Source organism: Thamnophis sirtalis, unplaced genomic scaffold (assembly GCF_051295495.1).
Source record: "Thamnophis sirtalis isolate CommonGarterSnake01/CBP01778 unplaced genomic scaffold, rThaSir2_p1.2 scaffold_1, whole genome shotgun sequence".
NCBI classification, from domain to species: Eukaryota; Metazoa; Chordata; class Lepidosauria; order Squamata; family Natricidae; genus Thamnophis; species Thamnophis sirtalis.
The window spans coordinates 72,365,894-72,393,783 of NW_028261381.1; the positions used below are offsets into that span (position 1 = coordinate 72,365,894).

The 27,890-nt window shown below is 37.3% G+C and overlaps 1 protein-coding gene across 10 annotated transcripts in view; it reads right to left on the minus strand.

Annotated features, from left to right (window-relative positions):
* The window catches only part of PPP6R3 (protein phosphatase 6 regulatory subunit 3), a 60,444-nt gene that overhangs the window by 25,949 nt on the left and 6,605 nt on the right, over positions 1–27,890 (minus strand). For 7 of the 10 annotated variants that reach the window (XM_014054440.2, XM_014054439.2, XM_014054438.2 and 4 more), the window contains exons 2-8: positions 22,983–23,132; positions 7,479–7,604; positions 5,055–5,287; positions 3,224–3,410; positions 2,490–2,627; positions 1,750–1,815; positions 1,354–1,466 (exon numbers count right to left, since the gene is read on the minus strand). In XM_014054440.2, coding sequence (XP_013909915.1) covers positions 1,354–1,466; positions 1,750–1,815; positions 2,490–2,627; positions 3,224–3,410; positions 5,055–5,287; positions 7,479–7,490 — 749 coding nt within the window. In that variant the 5' untranslated portion in view covers positions 7,491–7,604; positions 22,983–23,132. Of the gene's footprint in view, positions 1–1,353; positions 1,467–1,749; positions 1,816–2,489; positions 2,628–3,223; positions 3,411–5,054; positions 5,288–7,478; positions 7,605–11,427; positions 11,618–22,982; positions 23,133–27,890 lie in introns of all 10 variants that reach the window. The other 3 variants (XM_087715910.1, XM_014054433.2, XM_014054435.2) reach the window with 3 other exon arrangements.

Below are 27,890 nucleotides of genomic sequence, written 5' to 3' on the forward strand. Positions count from 1 at the left end.
AGTCACTTTTTCCAATGCCATGGTCACTTTGAATGGTCACTAAACAAATGGTTGTAAGTTGAGGACTACCTGTACGTTGATATATAAACAAGACAAACTAAGCCTGTATTAACAGTATGTCCAGGCAACCTAATCCTTCTTCTACATGTCTAAATGTATCACAAATCCTTACTCTCTTGTAAAGGATAACCTTCTTATTGAATACTTTTTAAATAAAATCTGTGGATTAATCTATTATTACAAATATTACTATTATACATAAAATGTATGATTCACCTGTTTTAAAAAGTACATTGTTATAAATACAAAGGCTGAGGTCAGATATATCACTAAGTCATGTTTGGCATTATATTTATTTTTATTTAGTGTGGCCTTCTATCTTATGCAAATAGCAATAGCACTTAGACTTATATACTGCTTCACAGTGCTTTTACAGCTCTCTCTAAGCAGTTTACAGAGTCAGCCTATTGCCCCCAACAATCTGGGTCCTCATTTTACCCACCTCGGAAGGATGGAAGGCTGAGTCAACCTTGAGCTAGTGAGGTATGAACTGCCGAACTGCAGCTAGCAGTCAGCTGAAGTAGCCTGCATTGCTGCACTCTAAACACTGTGCCACCTCGGCTCTTAACTGAGTGGCTCACAATAAAAAAGAATAAAAACCACATGAATACAAATATAAGCATAATGAACAAAATATAAAAAACGAGGCACCTTATACGTATTCTTCAGTGACAAATTCACCTATGTCAGGCTTCACTAACAATCTGCCCCTAAACCTGTGGGTTTATATAGTCCTTCAGAAGGCAATGAGATCAGGACCACATGATGGGGAGATGTTATTCCAATGCAAAAAGTACATCTCCTGGTTTCCACAAGATGCCACTGTTTCCTTGACAGGAACAGGGAAGTGGGCTTGGGGAGTATGCCACTTTGCTCTATCTGGTGGGATAGATAAAACAACTGGAGACAGTGGTTCCAACAAGTAATCTGGCCGTGTGTCATATAAGGGCTTTAAAGGTGATAACTAGCGCCATGATTTGCACCCCAAAGCATAATGGAAAGTAGTGGAGCTAAGGCAGCAAAGACATTACATAAGTAAATGAATGAACTTCATGTTATCATGTGTTTTGAATTATTTTTCTAAGCAGTTCTGGAGCAGGAATATCATATTTGCTATTTAGAGCTCTAAATATTTTGCTTTTATTTATTTACTGCTTGCTACAGCTTATATGGACACTGTTTCCGTTATTAATCTCACTACTTTTCCTAACAGAAGGAATACATTTAAACTTTCAAAATCCATAGATAACATACTTATTTTAAAAGTAAAGTAGTATCTTTACACCAACCTACTTTTCTAGTGTTGCAAGCAGTGGATCTGGTTCAGAACTGTTTTGTACTTGCAGCATCTGGTCTCTACTCAAGCGTATAATTTCACAAAGTGACTGGGATGCATTTGACTGTCTCTGAAGAACAAGAGAGAATTTATAAAGGGAAAAGAAAGCTAAACAATTTTATTTGCTAATAAATACCAGAAACAATTTAACACAGATTCACTATTTTCTAGAAGGCACAATTACACTTCAAGTAAGTGGATTAAGTTGTTTCCTCAATCCTGTAACGACAGAACCCACTATTTTAATGTATTGTTATAATTAAGTATATAATGAAGAAAATTTAAACTCTGTAAGCAGAATAAAGTAAACTAGTATATAAAACTAAATATTAATTATAAAATATATTTCTTACATCTTCATCTTGAGAAGGATGGACAATTTCCACAAGCCGCTGAATAATTTTCTCTTCATTTAACCACTGTGGAGACATATGGTAGCAGTTTTATTTAAAAATCACCTTCCAGAATTAAGACTAAATATAATTATTACATAATTCACCCACTGGTGTTATTTAATACTAAAGTGCATTCCCAGAATTTTAAGATATTCAAAATTTACAGAAAGGAAATTACAAATACTATCAGTAAGTATAACATGCTATGCATTTATTTGTTATACAATGACATCATGAAAATAGCTCATTCTTATGCACCTCTGAAACAAGATGATAATAAATTATTTAAGAAATAAATAACTATTTTGTACTTATGTAAGCCTGCATAACTAAATCAACATCCAGAAGACCTATCTTTCTCAGTAAGTCAAGCTTATCAGGTGATAAGAATACATATTATTGGTTTTACATTTTCTGTATGATTTGCGGTCAGGTTGGTATTATCTTTTCAACACATTGTCTGAAATTTTCATATACAACCTAATTTTAAATTTGCACAATTTATTCCAAACTCCATAAAGAGTAAATGTAACATCATCAGTTGATTCTTTTCTCTTCCTTGCATTTCTTTTTGCTTTGTTTGCCACTATAAACCATAAAGAGTTTGAAGAAATTGAAACAGTAACTGTTGTTGTTTAAATGATCTAATAATTGTATTATTCAGATATGGATTTGAAATAGGAGAATAAACTACTTACATTTAATACTTCTTGCCTTGGCTGTGGAGGTTCTATGCATGTCAGTAGCCTGAGTAGTAAGTCCATAATAGCAGAGGTTCCTATGTGCTTTATTATGAGATCTACAAAATCATGTTTTTTCTTTAAGAAATCCACAATCTGGAAAAATATGAACAAGTATTAATAGAATGTTCTAAAAGTTTTTGAATCCAATAAAGCATAAGAAGATTCTGAAGAAATTGCTGGCATCAATTGATACATTGTTGAATTTGCTGAACAAGTTCATTCCTGACACTGAATATATCATGATGTTTGTTTGTTTTTTACTAAATACTGTTGTTAGGTATCTTGTACATAACCCAAATGTGAAACTTATTTTTTTCTAGTCCCCATGTTTCCTGTTTTTTTCTGAGCAGAGAGAACATTTAAAATAAAGCACTAAATTACAGACACTTGGCATTATTTTTTTGGGTATTTTAAAAATTATATTCCATTACTATAAGTAGCTTATGAGATGGGCAAGTTTTTCAAGTTGAAAAATATAGCAAAGGCTCATGATTAATTCTGTATCCATATATGTATATATATGGATCATTCTATCTATTAGGTACAAAACAGTCCTCAGACTGAAAAAAAGGCTCCTATTGATTCAGTTAAATCAACACAATTTTATCAAGCATATAAATACAGAAATATATCTCCACACAGTATTAGAAAGACAGACTCTCAAACATGAAGATTCAAAAAGCAAATACCTGTTCTGGTTTTCTGCTAATAAGAATACTCAGCACCTTGCTGAAGAAACTGGCCAATAATGGATTTAGAGGTGGCTCATTTAGAAGAAAACTGTACAATTTTATTAGTAATGATTCCTCTTCACCGAGCCTATCGTTGATCTGTGAAACATCGGAAGTAAGCAGCTCACAAGATATATTTGGGTATCTAAAAGAAAATAGTTGAGGTTTTATTTTACTACAATTTCAAAGCCATACATAAAAAAAGACATGCATTATTCTTTTACAGCCTGTTACATTCTGAATTAACCCAGCCATTTTTCATAATCTGTGCAGGTTTCATAGGACTTCCATTTGAGAATAGCATTTCAATGAAGCTACTTTACAGATGGTTCTTCAACCGATTTATGTATACAATAGACATTATTTATACGAACAACATAAAGTCTCCTTATCATTATCAGATCTAGCCCTGGCACAAACCCAAACTTCTGGAGCTGACCAAAAGCAAAAGTTGAGAATAAAAAAAGCAATGTAACAATATACAGTTCTCCAAGGATATATACAGCATCAAATTGGAAAGAGTAAGCGGCATCCAGAAAGCCTCTAAAGTTTCAGCTGGGCAGTGTAGCAACACCAGCACTTCCCTATGTGGCGTTCACGCACCATGGCAGAGGAACGGGAACAAGCACAAGTCAGAGCCACTTAGAGTATGCCTCCAGTAGACAAAACCCAACATTGGGAACCACAGCAAACTGTAAGATTTACAGGAGCCAAGTGAAAAGTCCTTTGGCGAGCTATTATGAGATGTAGCAAGAAGCACTCATGTTTATCATATTCATAAAGTTTCTGAAATTACATTTTTGGGGGTGCCATATTGAAAAATCTCTCTCTTCACCATGCCCCTGCATGAAATGTGTGCATTTTTTTTTGCTTTTGTTACATTTTTGTTTTCTTTCACCCCTTCATTTTTAACTGAATCTATTAATTTTATATTGCTTTAATTTACATTTGAATGTTATTACTATTATTAGTAGGGACGTAGTGGCTCAGTGGCTAAGACCCTAAACTTGTTGATCAGAAAGGTCGGCAGTTGGCAGTTTAAATCCCTAGTGCCCACGTAACGGAGTGAGCTCCCGTTGCTTGTCCCAGCTTCTGCCAAACTAGCAGTTCGAAAGCATGTAAAAATGCAAGTAGAAAAAATAGGAACCACCTTTGGGGGGAAGGTAACAATATTCCGTGCGCCTTTGGCGTTTAGTCATGTTGGCCACATGACCACAGAGACGTCTTCGGACAGCGCTGGCTCTTCGGCTTTGAATCCCGTTACTTACCTTTTACTATTATTAGCAATAAGTAATATTACCAATAAAATTAATATTAATAAAATATCTAATATGTTATTAGAAAAGTGAAATCACTTCAAATAAGATCAGACCTTGGCATTTTATCCGGCCCATTGGCTGTCCCTGTCCAGCCCTCATGATATCAATCATAAATTAGTAATCAAATAAACTATACACCACACATCCAATTGAGCAGAATTTAAGTTCAGCCTATTGATAAGGCCATCACAATGATCCGAGTTTCTCATGTGACCCCTTGGGAAAATTAACTGCCCACCCCTGAACAAAACAATGTAATGTTCAAATATTAGTAGTAACAATAAATAATTTTTGTTGATACAATTATTTTCATTTGATATGGTCTTAGCAAGTTATGAAAGGGAAGATTTTTTTTAGAGTATCTATCTTAGCATACAATGCATACTTCCCTAAAATTAGTAGCATGCAAATCTCTTTTCCTAACTTCTTATTTTTCCAGTGCCCAGCTTTAGATTAAACATATTTCTTACTTGTATCTGATCTTTTCATCCATGTCTTGAGGTGGCTCTTCTATAATGAATGATACTAAACTTTCCAGACATTCCGATTTCAAAAGAAATTCTATAAGTTTGCGATTTTGAGCTTTACACTCTTGTAACACATCTTCTTCATCCATCAGTTCCTTCAGTGTTACATCTTCTTTCTCCAGAAGTGTGTCTATGTGGGATGATGAATGAAGATCAAATTTCCAAAACATGCTGGTCTAGAGAAAGGGGGGAAAAAATCATACACAATTTTAATTAATGGAGTGTTTTTAAAAAGCCTGCTTAAGAAGGCCATTCCACTACCCCTCCCAGCCTTCTCAATTTGTATGCAAAAGAAACTGTAAAAGCAAGAAACTACTGTAGCCCCCCCCCCCCCAAAAAAAATGTAAAGAAGAAAAATGCTACCAGTATGGAAGTGCCTTAAATGATAAGCCAATGTCTTTAATATATCAATATAGTGATTAGTCATTTACAAGATTTTAATATAGAAATAGTTTGAATGTTAATACAAGAGCAGCAAGAAAAGTATTTATGACTCAGAAATTTGATTTTAGAGTATTTTAGCATATTTTTGTCCTTTTTACTCAAAGCCTGATTACAACAATGGTCAACTCAGGAAATTGCTATAAACAAATTAATCTAATCCTATTGCTGATCCACATTTCCATCCTTAAGTGTCTATGAATTTTCGCATATATTTTTCTGCAGATCCTATTTGCAAAATATAATGAATCCTTCACTGTTTGAATAAAATTTGGATATCTTCTGGAGTTGCAAAACTCATCAGCACCAACAATCAGAACAAACCATTAATACCTCATCTGTCAGGCCTCATACTGAGTCCATATTCTATTGTTACCAGAATAAATTTATTTGATGAAGAAAATGTTTAAAAATGTATTTGTGTATATAGAATATTAGGAAAGTATTCATTATCTCCTGAATAAATCAATACTGCCTCATTACTGTTAAAAATTAAGAAGTGTCAAGGTGAGTTAAAATCTTTACATAATTTCTTAAAAATCAGGATCCAATTATTTGTTTTTTAAAAAACTTTTTTAAAAACTCTTAATATTTCAAATAATATTATTAAACACTCTCTCCCAAGCTGGATCTTTTAGATGTTAAACTGACTACAATTTCCATTATCCAAACTTTGGCTACATTAACTGAGGCTGATGGGAGTTAGACCAAAATATCGACTGTCAGGCTCAGAGGGTTGTATTAAAGATAAATTAGTATAAGGGTGCATTAGAAGAATTTTATTTCACAGAAAAAAATAGGAATTAGCTAGATGATTCTCTGTATATTAATGTCAAATTTCAAAATGCTCAGCAATTCTATATCCATCAATTATTTAGTAAATTAGTAATTTCCTAAAGCAGGGTAATGGCAACCACTAATTAAGTACATTATGAATATTTTATGTGCTCATTTTACCAAACTGCAGTGAATTAACATCATACAATGATAACTCTGTTTCATTTTAAGACTACAACAGAGAGAACAAGTTTCATGTACAACCAGTCCTGCACGATTTTGAATTAAATACTAGCTATGTTCAATTAAGCACATGCATGATAATTTAAACATAGGGAGAAAACTATACACACTTTTATTTTGTGGAAGGAAGCTATCTTATCAAAGCCAATCATATATTGTGGGCCCATACTCACTGGCCTTTTAAAAATAGATTGCAGTTCTCTAAATATACACACCTGGAACTGAATCCAGTGAAACCAATAAAGCTTACTTCCAAATGCAGATCCTTAGCATTACAGTAACAAACAGTATTTAGCAGACATACAAAGGGGTGGGGTAGGGGACCAAAAAAATGATACAGGATTTGACACAGGATTCTGTACACAGGATGTACAGAATTATAAATAGTTAAGCCAATTTCTGGCTTGGCTGCCTCTTACAGTATGACTCCTACCCAATAAAGTTAACAACCACCTGCTTTTGGTATCTACCTAATCATCATAAGATTAATAAGGCAGAAGAATAACCAATGAATTAATATATTAGTACTTTTGCAGAATTTAAGTTCTATACATCAAATATATTTTACACAAATGAAAATCAAACATTGGCTTATTTATCAGGCCACTGCTACCACTCATTCGTAACATATAAAGCAATTCTACCTATATCCTATTAAAAATCTGATTTCCAGATTTCAGCTCTTCTCAAAAGAATTCCAAATCTTTGTGAACGAAAAATCCATGTGCATTCACCTTCTAGCACAATGGACATTTAGAAAGAAGACCTTTCAAGAAGATGGAATTTAGTATCAAGAAAACATATGTACCTCATGGTACATGAAATTCTACAATATATAGGACCCACTGATTTGTAATAGTAGTCAAGGATGACCAATATTAAATATCAACAAAAAAGAAAGCATACTACTGCAAACATGTTACTGCGTTATTTCACAAACTTTCTCCCAGGCAAGCTGTTTTAGGAGCTGGTTTCTCAATATGGCAGATGCTGACCAGATTACTCCATCACTTTCAACAGGAGACCAGGACCCTTGGAATAAGGAAAAATATCCAACATGGATCAAATTGCAGAAGCCCCAAAAAGATATATTTGATTGAACTTAAATCTTTAAGATGTAATTATGCTTACAAACACATATTCTATTCAAGTTCCACTTACTATTCTAATAGAATGCTCTTTGATTCTCAAATGAGATGTAAAACAGCCAGCTAATTTCATATTGTTCTGGCAAAGTCTTATCAGTCTCATGTTATTTGTTTCCAAGGAGAGAATATGGAACATTGCAACAGAAGGCTACAACCAGAATTGAACACAATAATGGAGGGCTCTTAGGAGAGCTAGACTGACCTTCAAAATATTTTTTTTTAATAAAAAGCATTTTTTAAAAAAATCAAAATCTTATGGCAGCCAAATCTATGGCACCTCATTATTATTTGTTTAAATTGCTTAAAGCAAAGTATATGTTGCTGCTGAAAAGGTTGTTGATCTTTGAACAAGTATAATGAAGATAATATAGATTTTTACTCTGCCTTTATCTTTTATAAATAATTCAAAATGGCAATATATAACAACCTTCCTCCTATTTTTTCCAACAACCACCATCCAGTGAGATGGGTTGGGTTGAGAGAAAATGACCAATCTAAAGTCACTCAGCCAGCTTTCATGCCTAAGACAGGACTAGAACTCAGAGCTTCCTGGTTTCTAGGTCACTACCTTAACCATTATACCAGACTAACTCTCAAAGAGAAGAAATAAACTGAACATAGGATTCAAGAATGTACTAGAATAGTTTATTGAATTTATCATTTTCAGGCAAAAAAGACATTTATCTTCACACTGACTGAGGGGCATAAGAGCAACTTTTATTGTCGCAGCATGTAGACACAAAATGCCCAAATATACCAAGAACTGAATATATAATCGGCATTTCTATTTTAACAGTGAAAAATGTAAGGGGGCATCTGGATGATTTGACCCTAAAATTTTATTTTCAAGGCTTATTTGCATTCAACAGCTGCAATCTCATCAAATATGATAAAGAGATACTAAATCATTTTGTAAAGATTGTTTCAGTATTTAAGAATTTCCATTAAAAAAGGCTAGCTTATTAGTCTTCAGCCTTTTCCTAATCAATATATTACAGATAGTGAAGCAATCTCCTCTTCTAAATGAACTTTGTGTTGTTCTATTACTTACCAGGAATATTCATAATCTTTACTCCAGATGTACAAAACAAATTCTAAGTGACCATACTCCACCTCCATAGACTAAAAAACTTCAAAATTCTTTATGTCCTCTTTTCACATTTCTAGTATACATGGAAACTTCTCACTACTGGATATTTCAGTAATTCTTCTTGCTAACTTCCTATCAATGCACCAAGACCTAAGGTTGCACGTAACACAGTAGCCGTAAGATTACTTTTTTGGTTTTACAATTAGAGGCTACTGCCTTCAATATGCATGCCATGTTTTATGCTGTTTTTACAGCACAGGTGAGTCAGGGATCTGCATTATTGCATCACAGAAGGACATGAGCATTTCTCCACAGTTTTTAGGTGACCCCCAAGAATACTGATATTTAATTTTATATTAACACGTACATTTTGCAGTGTCCTTTTAGACTCTGCTAGTACACTCTTCTTTTACTTCAGAAGACAGCTTCTTTTACTTTAGAAGGCAGCTGTAAAAGATACTATAGAAATATGTATTTAATATATTTAAATCCTTGGCCTTATTCTGTTAAATCAAGAGGGGGAAATCTAACCTTAATTTCACATATCATTCCAATCTATTGATGTCAGACTTATTAGACAGGTGCAATTACACAAATAAGGTTGCAAGCATCTTTTGCAAGTATATGAAACTTCTGGATCAGCAAGCCAACAGCTGGAAACTGACAAGTCACCTATCCAATATATTCAATACACCTAGAAATTACTAATATTTCTATGTTTCATGCTCTTTTATGGTATCTCAGTCCATTGTTAGTGCAATTTATTCTATTCCCAGAAAGAAAAGAAAGATAGTGAATAAACTCATAAAATGGATGGGATATTTTGTGTATGCCTCCTTCTTCATTCTCATATTGGTATTTTGCAAACACATAGACACAAGAGTAGCATAGTAGCCTAGTGGTGCAGACATTCACTTGGAAGGTTGAGAGTTCAATCTTAGGTATGAAAAATATTTCTCTCCTGGGATGCAAAGAAAAAAATATCTGCTTTGAACTCTACTTGGCATCAGGAAGGGAATCTGGCCAGAAAACAGTCAGCTACATCCAGTCACCCTGACTCTATCCCAAATTAAGGGATTAAAGGTTCATGAAAAATGGACCGTTTTTTGGGAGGTCTGCAGAGTGCAAAACCTTTTTTTAATTTGCCTCTTCAAAATCTTGGTGCGTCTTATACTCTGAAAAATACGGTAACTCTACTTTATGACCATGCTGTTCAGTGACAGAAATTCCAGTTCTCAGTTAGCCATTGTTAACTGAGAAACCACCTTAGCCAGAATTTACTAAAAAGCAAGAACAGTCGCTGGTTTGGAGTAATCTTGTACCTGAACAAAAAAACACATTTCAGGTGTTCTGGTTTATGCATGCGACAAAATGGAGAGCTTTTGGAACAGGAGAAATATTATCAACTAAGCAGAAGCAAAAGTAGTGCAAATTTTGGGAAGATCAGTGAGCTGGTAGGATATACCACACTGAAAGACTGGTGTGTGTGTCTGTGTGTGTTTGTATGTGTGTGTGTGTACAGCTGGGAAGATGGGATGGGATGTGATGTGTAGGTGAGTCAAATAGATTATGTCACATTGGGAGTTGTTGAGAAGGGAAAACAGGGTCATACACTAACAATAGCCCACCCTTCCTCCCCCAATTCAGATTTTCTTTTGTCCAAAACTCCAATCAACCAAAGCATATTGAGTTTTAGTTCTACTGAATCAAGGCTTGATTCAAAACTGTTCAGTAGAAACTCTGGAACACGATGCTTTGTTCCAGATTTTTTTAAAAAAATTCTAATTTCATACATTCCCTGATATTTAGTTTCAAAAATGTAACTTTCTATCATTAACATGTAGCCTTAGAATATTATCCTGTAAATATGAGCCATAGTGGCGCTGTGGTTAAAGAACACTACTGCAGGATACTTCTGTTGATTGCCAGCTGCCTGCAATTTGGCAGTTCAGATCCCACCAAGCTCAAGGTTGACTCAGCCTTCCATCCTTCAGAGGTGAGTAAAATGAGGACCCAGATTATTGGGAGCAATAAGCTGACTCTGTAAACAGCTTAGAGAGGGCTGTAAAAGCACTGTGAAGTGGTATATAAGTCTAAATGGTATTGCTAAATGAATACAGAAAAATGTCAAATATTTCATGTTCATAATCACCTACCTTATTTTTCGGAGTATAAGACGCACCTTTTTCCCTCAAAAAAGAGGCTGAAAATCTGGGTGCGTCTTATACACTGAATGCAGCATTTTTTGCCTCCCGAAACTCCGCCCCTTCACCAAAATGGCCATGCATAGCTTTTAGAGAGCTCCTGGGGGTTGGGGAGGGCAGAAATGAGCGAAAAACCACCCGTTTTGCCTCTCCCCCCCCCCGAGCCCCCAGCAGCACTCTATCCTAAAGGCTATTCATGGCCTTATTTTGAAAAAAACGGGCCTGTTTTCGTGAAAAACAGGCCATTTTTGAGAGGTTTGCAGAGTGCAAAAACTTTAAAAAAAAATTTCTCTTCAAAACCTTGCTGCATCTTATACTCCAGTGCATCTTATACTCCGAAAAATACGGTATATGCTTTCTAGAACACATAGTGAGAGCAAATTATGAGGCACACATTGCTGCATGTTTCTTACCTTCAAATTTTACCTAAGTGATATCTACTTATCTCCTTTGTATCTTCAAAATATCCCCTCATAAGATTTTGGGAACTTTTAGCATTACTTCACTTTCTTCCTTGCTTGCTTCCCAACTTTCAAATAAATGGTTATTTTCTTTATCTTCTGTAATTAAAACATGTCTTGCCTCTGATATGCCATTATGTAACTGAAATGAATTGCATATTACAATCCATGTTTCTTATGATCACATAAATAGAAAGATAACATTCAGGCTAAATTTCAGTAACTCTTTTGCCAAGACAATAAAACTATTCTCCATATAACCAAACAATGACCATATCCTGTCTTCCAAAGTCCAAGTATTACCACAGAATCTACCGGCGATATGGTTCCAGAAAATGGGTTGTATATTTAACTGAAAAAATTTGCAAGTCGGACTCTACCATTGGTCCAAGTTAATTGAAGAATTCTAACTAATTAGTATTAGGTTATATTCAACTTGCATTGAAGCTATACCTGGAAGTCCCAATGTAGTCCCTGTGGGCTCCACTAGTACCTATCAAACTTCATAGCCCTGATATCTAAACATTAAAAATGCCTGAATAGGACATTGGTCTTACCTGATATGCCTGTTCTCATAAGGTGGAGATAGCATCCAGGAATGGGTTGACCTCATCTGCTCGCTGACTGGACTGAGTCTGGCAAAGTTGTTGAGCACTCCCCTGTTGCTAGGGCTTCCAGACAAGTTGAAATGACAAGACTCAACATGTCCTGTTGTGAGTCCTATTTGTCCTGCTTGAGGACCAGTCTCCTTCAGGATGGGGGTGGATGCTATCTCCACCTTATGAGAAAAGACCAGGTATCAGCTAAGACCAACCCCTTTTCTCCATTGTGGTGGAGATAGCATCCAAGAATGGGACATACCAAAGGCTGGCTTGTGGGCCGCAGTCTGGTCCGAAGTTCCTCGCCCGTGTGAACAGTCTGTAGCACCCATCGGCCGAACACTGCCTCAGCAGAGGTAAAAATGTCCAGTTTATAGTGCCTGACAAAGGGGGAAGGAAAGGTCCAAGTGGCCACACGACAGACCTCTTCTAAAAATGCCCTCTTCTAAAAATGCCTGCGTAGCCCACACGGTCGTGGCCACACTCCTGGTGGAATGTGCTGTGATGAGACCAGGTAACAGCAGTGCCTGTAGCTCGTAAGCTTTGGCTATGCACGCACATAGCCACCGTCCTATTGTCAACAAAATCACTTTCCTGCCTAAATATGATGGCTGGAAGGACAGGAATAGACTTTAACTTTCTAAAGGAGGAAGTCCTCTTTATATAAATCCTGAGAGTCCTCCTGACATCCAAGGTGTGCCACTTCTTCTCAAGGGATGAGAAGGGGCTGGGCAGAAGTTCAGCAGGAGTTCCTGGGCCCTTTGGAACCAGGTGCACACCTTGGGGACAAAGGAAGGATCCAGATGTAGGACTACTCTGTCAGGATGAAAAATACAGAAGTCCTCCCTCACAGAGAGGGCCTGAAGTTTTGAAATCCTCCTACCCGACGTGACTGGCACTAGGAATGCCACCGTAAGGGTAAGGAAACGTAAGGTAGCCGTCCGGAAAGGCTTAAAGGGGGATCCTGTGTGTGAGTTTAAAACCTTGGTCAGATCCCAGGTAGGGTACCTGTGCACCATGTGGAGATGAATTTAAGGGAGAGCCCCGATCTCATGGCATGTTTAACCCATGCGTCCGAAGTAATTTCCTCCCATTGGTCAGCAAAAAGGGCCAGGAGACCCCCAATGGGAGGGATGGGCGCGTCAGTATCAGGGGCGATGGAAGTAATGACCTCCTTCACCATGAAAGGACACTTGGACTGTCTACCTCTAGGTAGATGGTCCGATCGTTGTTGCTGCCTTGAGATGTAACCCCTCTGTGGCCTGAAATTTGCCAGTCTGGAGTCTGGGGCCTGAAAGGAAGGAAGTTTGTGTATGGTGAGGCATGAAAAAAGCCCCTTCTGGTACCAGGTGGTAAGATTTTTCTCTTATCCCTGGATTCCACCCAGGTGGGTTCTAGAGATTCTCCAAACAAGTGAGCCCCTTTAAATGGGGTAGAAGCCAGACGCCACTTGTGGCGAGCACCCGTCTGCCACTGTCGGAGCCAGAGTAAGCGCTGCACCACTACTGAGGAGGCCAGAGACTTGGATGCAAATCTAGCAGCATTGAGAGTGTCATCAGCTGAAAACTGGATCATTGGCACCAGCTTGTTGACATGCTGGTGCATCTTGGTATCGGTTGCTGGGATCCTCTCCTGCAGCTGCCGAAGCCAAAGCAATGAGGCTCAGTTGAAAAATGAGACGGTCATAGATGCCCGGAATGCCCACACAGCTGCTTGATGGCTCCTCTGTAGAATTAGATCCTCCTGTCTGTTCTCCAATTTCAAAGATTCTTCAGATACATCAGGCGTGGTGGATGACATGTAGAGGGCCGCCACGTGTGTCCACAGTAGGTAATTGAAGTGACTGGGCAAGCTCAGGACTCTCATTGTAAAACGCCTGTTAGCAGAGGTTGGCATAGGACTGGAAGCAGTTGAGGCCCACTACCTTTGGACCACATCAATGAAGAGTCTAGGCGCTGGAATTGTCTCCGCCTCCATACTGTGCTCTGAGAAGAGCGGGTCTGCTGTGGTGGTTAGGGTCTCTGGTATCAGGTCAGCAATTTTGGCACAGTTTAACTGAGTTCTCAGCCTTAAAAAGAAGCGACTTGAATGTGACGAGTTGGAACAATTCAGTGAAGGTGGGCTGTTCTGTGATCATGCCCTCATCATCTGACAAGTCTGCTTCTCTTATTTCTCCCTCTTTAGAGGGTGGAAACTGGTTACGCTGTGAGGGGGTGAGTGAGTAAGCCTCAGGGTCTGCTAAAATATCTGCATGCTCTAGGTGCAGCTCAGAGGCCGCCAAGGAGGCTCGTCTGGACTGGTGTTGTAGCCCAGCTGCAATGCCCTGTCTAATTGCATTGGCAACAATGTCGTGCAAATTAGGTTGTCATTGGGTCTCTCTGCAATTCTGGGTGAAGACCCGCAGCTGTTGGGTAAAAGTGGCTACTGGAGCCGCCCTGACCTAAGAATGAGGCTGGTCTATGATGTCAGATGAAGTATTCAAATCTGACGCTGATCCCCATAGTCTGGTGTTGACAGGGAAAACAGGGCTTAAGGGAGAAATCTGCTCTTCAGCTCCCCCTGGTGACAGTCATTGAGTGCCTGGCATAGGAAGAGCCTGACTCGCCTCTCATAAGGGAGCCTTGAACCTTTGGTTGCCAGCCTGAGAGCAAAGGCAGTCCAAGGTCTTATCCCTTCTTTTCAAATTTTGAGGCAGACTTGGAGGTCTTAAATGGCTTTTCCTGCTTATTTGCATTTTTAGCATTGCTTTTATGCCCCGTTGAAGTAGAGGGCTGCATTGTAGGTGCCAAGGCAGCTACCAGCAATGATGTTATAGTGTGCTCTTTGTCAGCCTGATCTCTCTCGCTGCGAGTAACTGCTGCTGCGCCCTCCATTTTGACTCCCTGACAAGCAGCCTTTTTAACCCCTGCCGTGCAGATGGCTTCAGCACTTCCTGGTGATAGATGGGATCGCTTTTTGCAGCAGGCTTGACTGCTGAGTAGCAAAGTGGAGTCTAGCCATCTGCCTCGCTAAAAGTGCTGTCACTTTGAGCCCTAGCTCTTTTGAGCCATTAAAAGTTTGAGGTGTGAGGAGACTCATAGAATGGCAGGCTGTGCATTTCACTCGCTAATAGCAGTGAAGCCCTGTTGAGGCTGATGGTTGCCCGCTCACTGCCCCGCTCTTTGTTGTGACAGGTTATCCATCTCCATGTGGGGCGCAAAGCTCCTGCCCATGGAGATGATACCAAGACGCATGGAGCTCCAGCTAGATCAGTCGATCAGGGAATTGTTTAAGAGCTGGCGGCTGTAATTAGAGCGTGAGGCTCTGTAAAGAGAGGCACATGAAAGTCTAGCACTGTTAGGGGGCATCAAGCCCCTTTCTGAGACAATCTTTGCCACTGCTGGAGCTGTCAGTGCAAATGGAGAGGATACCAGCTTGTGCACACTGGCCTTGGCTGCCACTCCTCTAGTGGCTAGAGCCTAGGATCTAGCCGCTGAATGGGATTCAGTGATTCTATCTGTCCAGGTGGGTCACTAAATGATCTACTCACAAATTTAAGTCTTGGTTAATTCTGCAATAGTCATCAGGAAGATTTGAAGAAATAGAAGGAAATTTGGAAGGAATAAGGAATGACATGTCTACCCTTGCTGAGGGACTGAGTCGAAAGCTGGGAAGCCCTAGAAACAGAGGAGTGTCTCAACAGCTTTGACAGACTCAGTCCAATCAGTGAGTAGACAAGGTCAACCCATTTCTGGATCCTATCTTCACCACAATGAAGAACAGGTGGTTTTTCTAGAAACAGAATGCTGTGTTGTTAAAACAGCCCAGTATCCCCCACCCGCATTACACAGGATCCCTTTTCTCCTTTTTATTTGTAAACTGTGCAGGACTGCTAAGGAGTCAAGGGGTCTTTAAATGTGTGGATGGAATGATGAATGAATAAATAAATATCTTCATCCATTAGTAGAGGCTGGAGTACAGAATTTACATGGCAGGTTATTACATTCTCCCTTCAGCAAAATGGTTATGAAAAATCTAAGAAGCATTTCCATACTATAACCTGGGCTAAGGTCAATATTGTTGACAAAACACCCTTGATGAAGTATGTATTGAAATGCTCCAAGGGCAAAAAACATTCTTGTATGCCAAACTACCACTGCAAGGATCAACAAGTACAACGTTCAATATGTTTAATGAAAACAAGTAATTTTCCAATATTCTTGACCTAAAAACCCTCCAATTATGGGTTCTATAATATCAGCAACATCAGAGCGCTGTGCAATCAATATCCATTAATGATTAAATATTTTAAGCAACTGTACTAAAAAGCATCTCCTGAAATGATATCTGAAGATCAGCAAATATATTGTGCATTCTTTTGCAAAGGCAATGTATTATCTGAAATACCACTGTCAATAACTAAAAAGAGGTTGCAGAAGAAAGCTTTTAAATTACTAAGATGGTCTTACTATTAGCTAAATATTCACTGAAGAAAATGTTTTGAATATAAACTGTAAAACAATTTCTACAAGGAAAAAAAATCCCTTGACTATTTATACACTGAGGAAAAAATATATAGACAAAATCATAGAATAGCATATTACTTCAAAAATTATATTGATTGTAAACATTTCGTATGGAATATTGACAAAATAAAGTATCTGCTTTATTGATAATGCTATGATAACCCTATGAAAAGGAAAGGAAAAGGACTTTTAACAAATTAGGAAAATTAAAAATAGATTTCATTTGTCTTCAAGACGTTCAAATTAAAAAAAAAAAAATTATTGGAATATCCCAAAATTGGGAAACACTACTTCTCATTATCACAACAAAAGAAAAAAGATGTGATTCTATATATTAAAGAAACAATAAAAGCAAGACAAATTTTACAGATGAAGAGGGGAGAATTTTGACAGTGGAGGTACCAATGTACTATAAACAAATACTTTTGATAGCGATACATGCACCAAAATATAAACAAGAATTTTTTAATGAAAATTTTTACTAACAAATAGTTGTAAGTTGAGGACAACATGTATAGGGATAGCCTTGGAATAATCAGGCAAACTAAAGTGTTTTCATTCCAAAGCAAAGTACTCATTAGGTTGAGGTAGTGTTATTTAGGACACTGGAAAGATCATAGCCTGCTTGTTGGTGGTATGGGAAATATCTTACTTTTCCTCAACACAAAAACAAGGTATTTTGAATTCCAGGATCACCAATAGAAATTCTATTTTCAAACAATCTGATGAATTGTAAAAATATATACGTGTCTGGATGCATGAGTTTATCCAAAGATTTGTTTGAGCATGATAGGAGGAAGAAAACCCTCCATCCACTCCCGATTGCCATAAAACCCCTGAGAAATCTGGCAATTAGGTATAGTACCACCATTAAGTCAGTATCAACAACTTTCTTTACATTCTTCTTAAAGTAAGTAAGGCAGTAGTTATCCTGGATGAGTCTGGAATCAACTAATAAACTCAAGTAAGACAGGGATACAGCTAAACTTGTGCTTCCCTGTTTCTGGAAAACTTTTTTTAAAACGTTTTTTTCAAATCCCACTCTTAACTTTGGGCAAGCAAGTATCCTTTGCAGACCAGAATACTTTCCACTAAATTCTGGTTATTTATTTTTACTTTCAGAATGTGAGAAACTGTTTCTGGAAAATGCCCTGACACGAAGTCTAAAACATTGTAGTAGCTCTGAAAGGGGCATTATCAGTGAATATATTTAATATTTATTTAAATCAAATGTATACAGTGAGATCTGTAAAAACTATTATTCCAGAATTGAAGTCATTTATAGAAGCATTTATTTAGAATATATACATTAAATCAAAAATTCTGAGTAACCAGAGACAACGCTATTACAAGATCATCTTTTCATGTAGATGTAGTTCTCAACCTATGCCCACAATTGAGTCCAAAATGTATGTTCCTGTGAGAAATTTGTTAAGTGAGTTTTGCCCCATTTTATGTCTTTTCTTGCCACATTTGTTAAGTGAATCACTGCAGTTATTAAATTAGTAACCCAGTTGTTAAATGTATCTGGTTTTGCTTGTCAGAAGGTGGCAAAAGGGGATCGCATGATCAAGAGACGCTGCAAATGTGATAAATGTAAATCAGTTGTCAAGCATCTGAATGTAAATCACATGACCATGGGGGATGTTGGAATGGTCATAAGTTTGAAAAATGGTCATAAGTCACTTTTTTTCAGTGCCCTTGTAACTTATGCAAGTACCATGTCACCTCAACAATAAGCAGCACCCACATCAAGACAGGATTTAAATTATAAGCACACTTCCATAACCTAGAAACAAACATTGATAAGTGAACTGACTAAATATCAAAGATTATACCATGTTTCTCCTAAAACATGACCCAGCCCAAAAAGAAGGTCCAGCACTGTTTTGTGAGCATGTGTCAAAATTAAACCCTACCCCCAAAATTTGATCCTATTTAAGCGCATGCACGGCCAGGCTTGTCGGAGTAGACGGCAGGCTTTTTCAAGTGGACAGCTACCAGTAGCTGAAGTGACCATTACAGGTACGCAAAGGTGCGCAAGGTGCATGGGTTGTGTTGCTTGCTCTTTTCAGCCATGAAAGAAGCGGCCCGGTGACCAGGCGAGGTGCGTGGGGGGAAAATTAAGACACCTCTCAAAAAGAAGACCTAGCTGTTTTTTCGAGGGTCAAAAGAAAATAAGATCCAGTTGTATTTTCGAAGGTTTCACAAAACAAACTGTTCAAATAGTTTAAGTAACATCAGTTTGAATATTCTCATTTCACCACTTCAACATAATCCTGGATTATATACTTGATATACTTGATTTATGTAATTCACTATATAATTTTCATAGAAAAGTTTTCATGGGGCAGCAGTTTGTAATAGTTTTTTGTTTCTTTTTTTATCTTTATAGCTTATGTCACCAGGCAGATTTCAATTAAAGCACATTTTTTGAAGGAAGAAATTAAATATTTAATAAGATTTAGCACAGTGAACAAGCACCTGATTTAATTTTAAATTATTTCCCAATAATCCAATGCTTCAGCTTCCAACCCAAAACTGAGCTAACAAGAACATACAAAGGGTTCCAGCTCAAAATGTCTTTTTTGTGTGTGCAGAAAAATCATTTTGAGTGTTTCTAAATTTTTCCTTAACTCAAAACAAAGAAGGCATGTTTTACATTGTCTCAAGTATTTGGATGCTCTACATTTTTTTCTTTCATAGTTTTCCCAACATCTTTAAAGGTTCCCTATTTCCTAACTAAAAAAAAAAACAACAAAAAAAATAACAATAAAATCATGAAGGGTGGGAGGCAGAGGGACAAAGATATATTAAGAAAGATATACATGCAGCAGGCTTAAGTTTCATATGGTTATTTTGCTGCTGTTGCAGCAGCTGTGATACCAACTGCCACCATATGAAAAAAAATCACTAATACTAGGACAGGCTATCTTTCATTTCCATAGGAGGTAGCAATGCCAGGTCTTGTTTTATCGATCCAGGGAGTGAAATGCAGCTCAAGACCAATGGTGACCCCCATACAACTAGCAGATACTAGGTTAAAGAGGTCCTGAGACTAGTATTGTAACCTTAACACTTTGAGTAAGGATTTGTGTTACATTGCCTAAATCCAACTCTAAGATGTGTATCAGCAGAAGCAAGGTCCCAGAATGACCCAAAAAGGTCAGCAGAGGCAAGAACACAAAAACACTTGGGGTATCAGGTCCTGGGCTTTACCAAAATGTCTCTGAAAATGTTGGCAATATTAGGCAAACTGTGTTTCTAACTATTTCTAACTATCAAAAAGATAAAAGCATCCTTTCTGAAAAAGAGGAAGCTGCCATAGCAATTGTAGCAGTTATCCATAAGCAAATAGCAAGTGATTCAATATTACTGAAAGTTACATGTGCTTTTGCCCAAATGATGGTTTCAACAACTAGTCATTATATTCAATGTGTAAAATGTCTAGCGTCTCTTCCATCCCTCATTACAGAATCCCCTTGTGCACCCTTTTCAACCTTGACAACTGAAATGCATATTTCTGCTACAGTGTGAAAGCGTGAAGGTGTTCAACAATAAATACTGCACACTATCCTGACGTGATACAATTTGGTACAGCGTCATATACTTTCTCTTGTGCAACCAGTTTAAAAAAAGGTGACAACTGTTTGGTTCCTTTGGGCTGCAGAAATATAAACGTATCTCCAAAGCCTTCAGTGCTTGAATGTTGAGAAGACACACTAAGCCAAGTTCTTCCCAAAACCATGTCTTTGGGAAAGGCCATGGTTACCATATACAGCAAATAAGATCCTAGAAAGGCACAGCTTTGACAGACCAACTGAGAACTGGAACATATATTGCCAGCTGGATCTCTCTGGATACTAAAGACACTATGTGCTGGCAAGCATATGCAACTGGATAGGAGCACAGCATAAGTTTTATTAGTCTTGAAGTCAACTTTTAAGAGGAATGTTTTTAGTAATGATATATCCAAGGCAGGGAGATTGCCTAGTTCCTTGCATTCTCGATGTATCATGCTTTTGACAAGCAAAAGAGGCCAATATTTTTTTGAATAATCAATGTACAGAACATTTCCCGAACTTGTTCCTGAACTTCCGGTTGGCCTGTTGGGACCATTTTTCGCCCTCCCCAACCTCCAGAGGCTTTTCCTGAAGCCTGGGGAGGGCGAAAATGGCCTCCCCTGGCCTTCCAGAGACCCATTGGGACTGTTTTTCGCCCTCCCCAGGCTTCAGGAAAGCCTCCGGAGCCTGGGGTGAGGGGTTGCATGCACAGGTGGGTGGAGAGGATTGAATTGGCGGGGGCATGCGTGCCCACGCCATAGCGCGCAAAAACAATTTTGGAATGCCATAAGAAAAAGGGTTGCCATCACTGATCTAACCCATTCAAAACATTCAAATGGAGTATTCAGTATAAGTTGGTTTTGTTTTGAAAAAACGTTTTTCTGTTCCATGAATATTCTTTAACTGTAGCGGCCATATCAGAGAATACACTATTTCTGGACCAAACCAATAAGACTGCAACTTAAATCCAGCTTCTTAAATAAATGTAAAGTTAATCTGCACGTGAATTTCAATTATTAGCAATACAGGCAGATTTGTGTAGAGATTTGTATACAGGTGAAACTCGAAAAATTAGAATATCGTGCAAAAGTTCATTTATTTCAGTTCAATGCAACTTAAAAGGTGAAACTAATATATGAGATAGACTCATTACATGCAAAGCAAGATAGTTCAAGCCGTGATTTGTCATAATTGTGATGATTATGGCTTACAGCTCATGAAAACCCCAAATCCACAATCTCAGAAAATTAGAATATTACATGCAATCAATAAAACAAGGATTGCACATAGAACAATATCGGACCTCTGAAAAGTATAAGCATACATATGTACTCAGTACTTGGTTTGGGCACCTTTTGCAGCAATGATGCCTCAATGCGGCGTGGCATGAAAGTTATCAGCCTGTGGCACTGCTGAGGTGTTATGTAAGACCAGGATGCTTCAATAGTGGCCTTCAGCTCTTCTGCATTGTTCGGACTCATGTCTCTCACCTTTCTCTTGGCAATGCCCCATAGATTCTCTATGGGGTTCAGGTCAGGTGAGTTTGCTGGCCAATGAAGCACAGTAATCTCACGGTCATTGAACCAGGTTTTGGTGCTTTTGGCAGTCTGGGCAGGTGCCAGGTCCTGCTGGAAAATTAAGTCAGCATCCCCATAAAGCTCGTCTGCGGAAGGAAGCATGAAGTGCTCCAAAATCTCCTGGTAGACGGCTGCGTTGACCCTGGACTTAATGAAGCACAGTGAACGAACACCAGCAGATGACATAGCTCCACAAATCAACACAGACTGTGGAAACTTCACACTGGACTTCAAGCATCTTGCAGTGTGTGTCTCTCCAGTCTTCCTCCATACTCTGGGTCCTTGGTTTCCAAATGAGATGCAAAAGTTGCTCTCATCAGAAAGGAAGACTTTGGACCAATGAGCAACAGACCAGGTCTGTTTTTCTTTAGCCCAGGTAAGATGCTTCTGACATTTGTTGTTCGGGAGCAGCTTGACAAGAGGAATACGACATTTGAAGCCCATGTCCAGGATCTGTCTGTGTGTGGTGACTCTTGAATCCTTGTGAAAGTCCCCAGCACTTTTGAGTGGCCTTTTCCTGACAATCCTCTCCAGGCTGCGGTCATCCCTGATGCTTGTGCACTTTTTTCTTCCACACTTTTCCCTTCCACATAACTTTCTATTAATGTGCTTTGATACAGCACCTTGGGAACATCCAACTTCTTTTGCAATTACCTTTTGAGAATTTCCCTCCTTCTGGATGGTGTCAATGATGGTTTTCTGCACAACTGTCAGATCAGCAGTCTTTCCCATGATTGTAATTCCTACTGAACCAAACTGAGAGACCATTTAAAGGCTCAGGATCCCTTTGCAGGTGTTATGGCTTAATTAGCTAATTAGAGTGGGACACTTTGAGCCTAGAATATTGCACCTTTTCACAATATTATAATTTTCTGAGATTGTGGATTTGGGGTTTTCATGAGCTGTAAGCCATCATCACAATTATGACAAATCACGGCTTGAACTATCTTGCTTTGCATGTAATGAGTCTATCTCATATATTAGTTTCACCTTTTAAGTTGCATTACTGAAATAAATGAACTTTTGCACGATATTCTAATTTTTTGAGTTTCACCTGTACGTAACTAAAATCTTTAAATAAAAAACTACCAAGGGGGTTGGGGGGGGTAAACCTTTATAAGTTAATGAAAAAATACTGAAAGAAAAAGAGCATTTAAGTCAATCAAATTTCTGGAACATAAAGGGTTTAGCCAATACTTTGAAAATCAGACATATATATTTTTACATAACCCTCCAGAGGCAAAAATATGCAAAATTTCTTACCTGTTAAAAGAAAAGTTTATAAAGGAAAAAAAAATCTAGTCTTCTTAGCTCTTTGCCCATTACAAGGTATCCTGGCAACAGCAAAATCTTTCAGTCTACAGTATTAGCAGATTAGAGACTGAATTAGGTTAAGATGCCGCAGGTTTCTTCCTACAAAAACAAAACAAAAACAATTTAATTACATCAATGTAAAATTTAATTAGCCAATTCTATTAGAAACCAAAAAGATAAATATATAGACTATCAATGGCCACATGTTATATATTTATAAAAATATATAGCAGCCTGTTTTATTTTCTTTTTACATGTGCTTTTTTCCCATGAAATTTGAAAAATACCAATCGAGGGGGGAGATGAGACATTTTTACTGATGCACACTAGGTAACTGAGAAAATCAAGATTATTAATAAGAAATCAATCTGTACTTCACCAATTATATAAAGCCTTCAATGACCTTTGTATAATCAATGAATCACAGTCTTTTTTTATTGTTTTTCAATTATGTCATACATGAGAAAAGTGTTCAGAAAAATGGGAATCTCAGAATATATATTTTGTCCTCATGAGAAACTTAGATCATGAACCCATAGTGCAGGCAGAATATAATGAAATAGACTAGCTCCAGAGAGCTAGATCCGGAAATGCGTGCAAAGATCAGAATTGTGCAAACCTGTGACATTCTACAGAAGTGAAAGTTAGACTCTGAAAAAATAAGGTAGGAAGAGTACTGACACTTTTGAACTTTGTGTTGGATAGCCAAGAAAACAAATGGATCACTGAACAAAACAACCCAGAGTTCTTGCTTGAGGCTTAAATTACCAGTTGTCCTATTTTAGACATGCTATGTGAGGATCTAGCTCTCTGGAAATGGCTCTAATGTTGGAAAAGGTGAAGGAAAAAGAAGAGACCGGGAGCAAGATGGACAGGTTCAATTAAAGTAGTCATTAGCTATCATTGGAATAACTGAAGAACCAGCTTAGGGACAGAAAATGTATGTGGTTGCTTAGAGTTGATATCTACTTGATGGCATGCAATGAAACATTCAATCAATTTATAGATTATAAAATCCTAATTATTAGGGGGTGAAGCAGCTCATTCATGAATGGTAAATATTTTGAGTTTTTAGTACAAAAATTAATAGGATGTGATAGAAATATTCTGAGTGAAGATTTAAAAAAAATCTGTGTTCATAATATTGAAATCTAAGATTATCAATGAAACTGAAATGGGACATTCATGACATAAATAACATACAGTGCATATTGTAAAAAAAGGAATTTATTAAAAGATCATTCCACCAAAGGAGAGCACCTTGGTAAGTGGATTTGATAAGTTGATGAAAATCAGAATTATTGATGGTTAGTAGCAACAGCAACTTCAAATTATAGCCCTTACTGAAGGCTATATGACTGCTATTGTACTTGTGACCTACTTGTAACTTTCTTAAATATCTTCTTAGACACAATGAGAACAGCATAATGATCTAGAGTTTCATCCAAAGGCTTTCTCATATTCTCATTATTTTTCAAATATAGAGTATGTATAAACACCAAAAGGTTTGTGTTTTTAAGGAAGAAAATCTAACATGGTAGTTCTATAAAGATTATATATTTTATCTATTATGAAATAGATAAAAGGTAAATTAGATTTGTTTTATTTTGTTAGCGCTTAGTTACATGTAACATGTCTATAAAGTTCAAGTTTAAAAACATTTAGCAAATATAATGATTATCAGATATACACACAACTTGTATATTCTACTCAGCTAGAGATATGCAATACTTTCTGTGCATGGAAATTTTCTGATGTTTTGGTCTGTTTTTGGAATGAAATGGGTGCTTGTTCTAGCTGTGGACTGAAACACAGCTATTTCAGAGATGAATAGTCTAGGAAGGTTAAAAAAGTTAATGAGTAAACAATGACAGTGAACTACATGTCAATGTGAATAATACAGAATATGTATTATTGGATTATCAATATATTTCATTCTGAATTTTTGAGAAATAACATGATTTTAATATGCAAGACATTCAAAACAGATCGGTTTCCATAGCTATTTGCCAAAGAACTGGGAAATGTTGTTCTAAAAAGATATCTAAATCTTCAACACACTTTTACAAAACTAAAATTTGCAATTCTCAGACTTGTTTGGTTTAGAACATTAACATATTTACTAATGCCGCTTCAGTGAATGACCAATAACATATTTTACTAATGCTGCTTCAATTTGATCTGATGTAGGCTGCAAATCTGATAGTGAAAGTGTCCTTTCAATGCAACATATAAAATAAAGTGATTAAATACATTTATGAAAAACTTTGGAAGCATGGTTTTAATTTTGATGTGTGATATATGTATGTATGTATGTATGTATGTATGTATGTATGTATATGTATATGTATATATGTGCAGGTCTTGGCGTATTCGGGTCTTTTCCCATGTAAGATTGACAGTATCTTGGCGACGTTTCGACAAGGTCACACTCGTCATCTTCAGGCTGGTGCCTCTGGCTTCGTACTTGTGCGAGCAAAGCGTGATCAGAGCTGCCGTTTTTCTATAAATATAGGTGGGGTGTGTGGAATGTTGGCTTTGTTGCTTTAAACGGATTGGTTGGCTGTGTTGTCACATTTTGATTGGTTGATGGAATTGATATTTGGTGAGGGTGATTGGTGATGGTGTCCTGTGTTGTTCTGGGTCCTGTGTCGGTTTTTGTGGCTGGGAGTCATTTATTGACTAGGGCTAGTTTCCAGATGTCTGGTAGGCGGGAGGTATCATCTTGTTTATTCATTTTGTGGGAGTGTTTCTCTATTTCGATAGCTTTCATAATTATTCTCTTGTTGAAATGTTCAGTTTGGGAGAGTAATTTGGTTCCTTCAAAATCAATTTCATGTCCTGTTGCTTTAAGGTGCTGGAAAAGGGAGGAAGTTTTTTCTTCTTTTCTGACTGCATTCTTGTGTTCTGCGATGCGTGCATTTATTCTCCTATTAGTTTGTCCAATATATGTGGCTGGGCAGATTTTGCATGGTTATTTCATAGACTCCTTGGTTTTCTAGCTGGATCTTGTCTTTGGGGTTTCTTAAGATGTTGGCTGTTTTATTTATTTATACACACACACACACATATCACATTCATTTAACATAATTATATAAATAGATAACTGTAAATATTAAAGCATGCCAGATTGTAATTACCTTTTAAAATGAAAAGAAAAGCTTTCTGGTTAGACCACACTTTTTTCATTATAACTATTGATTAAAACAAAGATTTTAGTAGCAATATACTGTAATGGCTAATAAATTTATTGGTGGCTAAATTATTTTGGATTGGAAATAACATCGATAAATAACTGTGCTAATAATTTGGGGTCAAGCCACTGTAAATGATGAAGGTAGAAAATAGTAAACACAAACTTTAACTGGATGGAAAATTTAAAAAGAACAGTGAAAAACCTATCCCTGGTATATAGTCCATTGCAGATAATAAACTTTTGGCTTTTAGAAATAGGCTTCAGTGTGATTTAAAATTAGTAAACATTTCATAATGGATCATATAACAGACGCAAAGACCAAACCCTTAATAGGTTCAGATGCAATTTCTATCGTGACTATTCTAGCAACACTATTACAAATCACAATACAAGTAGTCCTCAACTTATGACTGATTGTTTAACAATGTTAAGAACAGGTAGTTTACAGCATGTTAAGGATGCATGCCCTCTGTACAATGTCATGCCACACATCCTCAGTCATGTGGCCACATTTTGGCTAGGCATTCAGCTTGCCTTTATAGCTTTCTTCGGTGTCTTGCAGTTACATGAGCATAATTAGCCACTTTTTTGTCCATTTCCAGCAAACAAAAAACAAAAAAACCTCTCATTCAAGAGAATGACTTCACACTCATTGATGTGATAGTACATGGGTTTTAATGAAAAAGGTTTGCACAATACTTCTAAATGAGTAAACTGCTAAAGTTTATATTGCTATAACACTTCTAACTGAATAAAACGTTATAGGTTTACTTTTTAATTACTTTGGAAGAATCTGAGGAACGTACAAAAAATTGAACACTCAAATATTATTCAGTGCCATAAATAGCAGTGATAATCTGAATAAAAATAACTTGGAAAGCATTTCAAAGAAGAATGTGTAACAAAAGCCTAATTCTGCTAACTCTAAGATTCAGTTTTGTCAAAACATTTTGCGGTTGCCAACATACACAAAAAATATGGCAAACATGACTATGACTCTTTTTAAGGAAGATACTTCAAAGGCTCAATTACATCTTGAGAAGGGCACAAAATATTCTCCATCATTACAGAAATGTAGTATTATTGGGAATAACCAATATACCGTATTTTTCGGACTATAAGATGCTCTGGACTATAAGATGCTCTGGACTATAAGACAAACCGAGCTTTGGGGGACGAAAACAAGAAAAAAATATATGCTTCCCAGCAATCTGCCTCCTTGCAGCAAACAGCAAGGTCAGCGTCAGCACAGCCTGATTTAGCATGAACAGATGATTGGTGGTTGGATAGGTCTCCTGGAATTCCGATGATCAGCTGTTCAAGGCTGTGGGGATTGCTGCCGCCAATCAACACCTATGTGTGCCCCATTTTCGGCCTCTGGTGGTGATAGGCGGTGCCTGGAATGGACCGAAAACCGGATGCATGGAGGCTGAAAATGGGGCACGTGAAGGTATCTGCAATGGACTATACACCAGGGATAGGTTTTTCACTATTCTTTTTAAGTGTTCCATTGAGTTAGTTTATGTGTTTACTGTTTTCTACCCTGCAACCTAGAACAACTGATTTAAGTCTTAAGTTTCTTGAAAACGGACCTACGGTTGGAAAACAGGCTGTTTCCCGCCTCCAGAGGACCTCTGGGGGAGGCATTTTCCCCCTCCTCT